Source organism: Temnothorax nylanderi, unplaced genomic scaffold (assembly GCF_030848795.1).
Source record: "Temnothorax nylanderi isolate EJ_2023f unplaced genomic scaffold, tnyl_v1.0 TNYL_tig1535_pilon, whole genome shotgun sequence".
In the NCBI taxonomy this organism is placed as follows: domain Eukaryota; kingdom Metazoa; phylum Arthropoda; class Insecta; order Hymenoptera; family Formicidae; genus Temnothorax; species Temnothorax nylanderi.
The window spans coordinates 71-3,801 of NW_027250593.1; the positions used below are offsets into that span (position 1 = coordinate 71).

General features: G+C 36.5%; 2 protein-coding genes across 4 annotated transcripts; both read left to right on the forward strand.

The window, feature by feature from the left end:
- The first annotated feature begins 483 nt into the window (after nucleotides 1-483).
- On the forward strand, nucleotides 484-2,304 carry LOC139787415 (G patch domain and ankyrin repeat-containing protein 1 homolog). Of its 2 annotated transcripts, none has more exons than XM_071726480.1 (2): nucleotides 484-769; nucleotides 946-2,304. In XM_071726480.1, exon 2 carries the CDS (start codon nucleotides 1,120-1,122, stop codon nucleotides 2,272-2,274), a length of 1,155 nt encoding a protein of 384 aa, XP_071582581.1. In that variant the 5' UTR covers nucleotides 484-769; nucleotides 946-1,119; the 3' UTR covers nucleotides 2,275-2,304. The 2 variants fall into 2 exon arrangements, with proteins under 2 accessions (XP_071582581.1, XP_071582582.1); XM_071726481.1 differs by having other exon boundaries at nucleotides 957-2,304.
- Nucleotides 1,218-3,270, forward strand: LOC139787416 (p53 and DNA damage-regulated protein 1-like). Of its 2 annotated transcripts, none has more exons than XM_071726483.1 (3): nucleotides 1,218-1,354; nucleotides 2,610-2,838; nucleotides 2,959-3,270. In XM_071726483.1, exons 2-3 carry the CDS (start codon nucleotides 2,610-2,612, stop codon nucleotides 3,126-3,128), a joined length of 399 nt encoding a protein of 132 aa, XP_071582584.1. In that variant the 5' UTR covers nucleotides 1,218-1,354; the 3' UTR covers nucleotides 3,129-3,270. The 2 variants fall into 2 exon arrangements, with proteins under 2 accessions (XP_071582584.1, XP_071582583.1); XM_071726482.1 differs by lacking the exon at nucleotides 1,218-1,354 and adding an exon at nucleotides 2,230-2,370.
- Nucleotides 3,271-3,731: the final 461 nt, after the last annotated feature.

Genomic DNA, 3,731 nt, shown 5'->3' on the forward strand with positions numbered 1-3,731 from the left:
AACCATTAGCACGGACGCAAACCATATGCGGTTACCGAGCGAAACGACGTAGTTGAGTTGCACTTTCTCAGGCGGCGCGTCGGAAAATGCAACACACGAAAAAGGTCGGGATGGCCTCTCTCAGGTTTCTCTCTGGTTTAGCTTTGACACTCGACGCTCATTTCAGCCAATCCAGTGGTTAGGTTATATTTCGCGTCCCTCTGAATCTATCACGTGACCAGATTTGACGCTCGACGCTGGATTCGAGCGTCAAATCTGGTCACGTGATTAGATTCAGAGGGACGCGAAATATAACCTAACCACTGGATTGGCTGAAATCTATCACGTGACCAGATTTGACGCTCGAATCCAGCGTCGAGCGTCATCGTGAAATCGCACCTTCAAGATTCAGAGGGACGCGAAATATAACCTAACCACTGGATTGGCTGAAATGAGCGTCGAGTGTCAAAGCTAAACACAGTTTAGCTTTTTGAGCAGACACAACTTTTTGAGCGTTCAGCAGACACAACTGTTGAGTTCGTCTTATCAACACTCTGCGTTGATTGGTTGGTTCTAAAAGTAAGAGCCAATCACGTTTGACTGCTACTCAGCAGCTTGGTCTGCTGAACGCGCCCAATGACGCGGTGTGCACCCGAGTAAAGTTTTCGAACGCAGCCCTGATTGCTCCTGGAGTATATCAGAGTATATATAACCTAATTGTAAATTGACGTGCAAGTGAGAAAATCGCAGCAGATCGCAGCGATAACGCGTCGAAGAGAGATAAGCAAAGGTAAATTTTGCTGTCGACGTATTATCTCGATAATATAAGATTTCGAGCGTTTGCGAGTAATACGCGTCGGATCTGCATACTGTTTTGAGGCACATTATTTTGTCTTTTCTTGTGCTCTTACAAAACTTTTTATCGCGGCAAAAAGTACAGAGCAACGTGTTGATCATCGTTCGCAGTATCATTCCAGACGTTTCAAAACGCAATGTAACGTGTGACTCCTAAAAAGGCGAAATATGGACTGGGAAGGCAGGACATTGTAAGGATTCCGTACAGATTTCGACGCGAGAGCGAGTGAAGAGGAGAACGTGTGCCAATAATACAAGACAACGCGACGTGCAACGTAGGAAAAGATGTTTCTACAACAGTGGATGCATATGCGACACAACATCGACATACCATGGAAGACCTTTGTCAGGGAGTCACCTAGTATACAGGACAAATCTCCAGAGAGGTGCATTTGTCAGTTGGTTTTCCAGGGAAACGAAGCGAAGGCTGCCTACGAAGAAATTGTTCACCAAACTAGTAATAGCAATACTCCACCGGCAAGACTGAGGCATTTACGATCAAGAACCACTGGGAGCCAAGGTAACTCGGGCACGAATTCTGCTTCTATTGTACAATCAAAGATGATTACACTTTCTGACGATATTCTGGCAAAAGTCACGATCAACACGTTATTAAAAGCAGTGGAGCAAAAGGACTTGAAATTCTTGCAAAAACATATGACGACAGAAAATGTAAATGTGTCGGATGACTTTGGTTGGACTCCATTAATGTCCGCCGCTTATTGCGGTCATTTGGAGATTGTGCAATTCTTGTTGAATCTCGGGGCTAACAAAAGAACTAGGGATAAGTCTGGTCTCACCGCAGCCCAGTTAGCTTTAAAAAGAAATTATTTGAGTATAGTCGCTTTGCTGAAGAAGAAGTCTGACTTGATAAGCGGTATCGATCAGTTGTCCGCAAATATAAATCCAAATGTAAATAATATAAATGCTTTATCAGCGAGATCAATGCCTATAGAATCTTCGATGGAGCACAATAAAGACAACGTTATAGAAGAGAAGACACGACTCAAGCAGAATGCGGCGTTTTACTGCGAAATCTGTAAGACAACTTTTCAAGAAACGACGCTGCAGAAACACGAAAGTTCTACCCTACACATTTTCAATACAAAGCCGAAACTGAAAAATGCAATGTATGGAATATCGAGACAAAATAAAGGATACAGAATGCTTTTGAATACAGGATGGGATGAAGAGGCTGGTCTCGGTCCTTCTGGAAAAGGAATAAAATATCCAATCAAAACGTGTTTGAAAATGGATCGCAAAGGATTGGGACAATTGCCTGAAAATGAATATAAGATTACTCATTTTAAATCGGGCGATACAACTGCCGTTAACAACTCTAAAGTACCCAAGCAGAAATCTTTGAAAAAAAGAGACAGGGAAAGGTTACTTCACAGAGAGGCCAGGAAAGAAAGAGCACTGCGTATAGCGTTATCCTAAAATAAATATAAATAATTCTAGAAATTTAAATGTGATATTTATTTCAAAATTGAACGCAATGAAAATAACTTTTACTGTTTTTATATACTTACGCTTGTAAGTTTATACTCCATCTTTCTTTATTATAAAACAACTTATATATCAATACCGTTTTCTATACTTTTCAATAATGTTACTAATGCAATCTTTTATCTCTAATTATGTTAATAAAATTCTGAAAAATATACACAGTTTATTTCACTAAAATATAACAGAAAAATGCGAGCCTTTTGTGAACCATATATAAGGTATATATATAAATAAGAAATAATACATAAATTTATACTTTGTTACAGATGGCAAATGAGCATCAAAGGTTATTGCAACATTTAGGATCAGTTGAAAATAAAGCTAGCGAAATTCTCACTGATCGTGAGGAAATAATCGCTCTAGATAAGAGAAGAAACGATGATCGTGTTGGAATGAGAGCACTTCAAAAACAGGGGCATGAAAAAATATGGATAACAGTGGGACCGTTGCTCTTAAAGATGCCATCTAAAGCAGCTGAAGAACTGCTTGAAAAAGGTAATTTCAAACAAGAGCAGGACAAGATATTAACATAAAGTTAATATCTTGTAAAGAAGATAGTAACATAAAGTATTCTATAATTTTTGTGTTCTATATTACGGTTGCATTATGTTACAGATCAGAGAGAATGTGATACTGCCATTAATAAGCTAAGGAGCAACTTAAGGATAAAAGTAAATGAATTACGTGATTTAGAGTTGACTCCACCAGTACCTGGATTAATGTTAGAACCTATGTCTCACAAAGAGATGGATGCAATCGGACAAATTTTAGGTCGAACTGTCTAATATTTAATAAAGTTTCTTTATTCAGAAGTATAAGTAGAATGAGAGTAAATACATGAACTTAAAATATTTAAATATTTAAGTTTAATTACTTAGTTAAGTTTAATTCTAAACTTTTGAATATAATGCAAAATAATTACCATTATATCTAAAAAAAATTATTATCCTGTCATTTATTATCCTATATAAATTTATTTTCAAACCAATAAGTTATTCGTTATTTCAGAAAATAAAGAGTAAATTAATTTGGTTTTTTTTAAGATTTTCAATTTTATGATTCACTTATTATTAGATCAACATATATTATATTAATCTACGTTGATGTGATAATATTACTTAATATTAATTAATTAATATTAATATTAATAAATGTCACAGTTATAAACAAAAAATTAAAAAGCTTAAAAAAAGTCATAATATATCAAATACGTTGTGCGTTAATGTCTAATGCATTGTCTAACATTTCTCTTACACTTGTATATGTGTGATATTTTTTTATATATGAAAAATATCTAAAATGATCTATGTTCACTGGGCACGCCTGAGTTCCTCTGCTTTATCAACAAACCACGGCTTTAAGAAGACATACATTTCGTTATCGGGAGC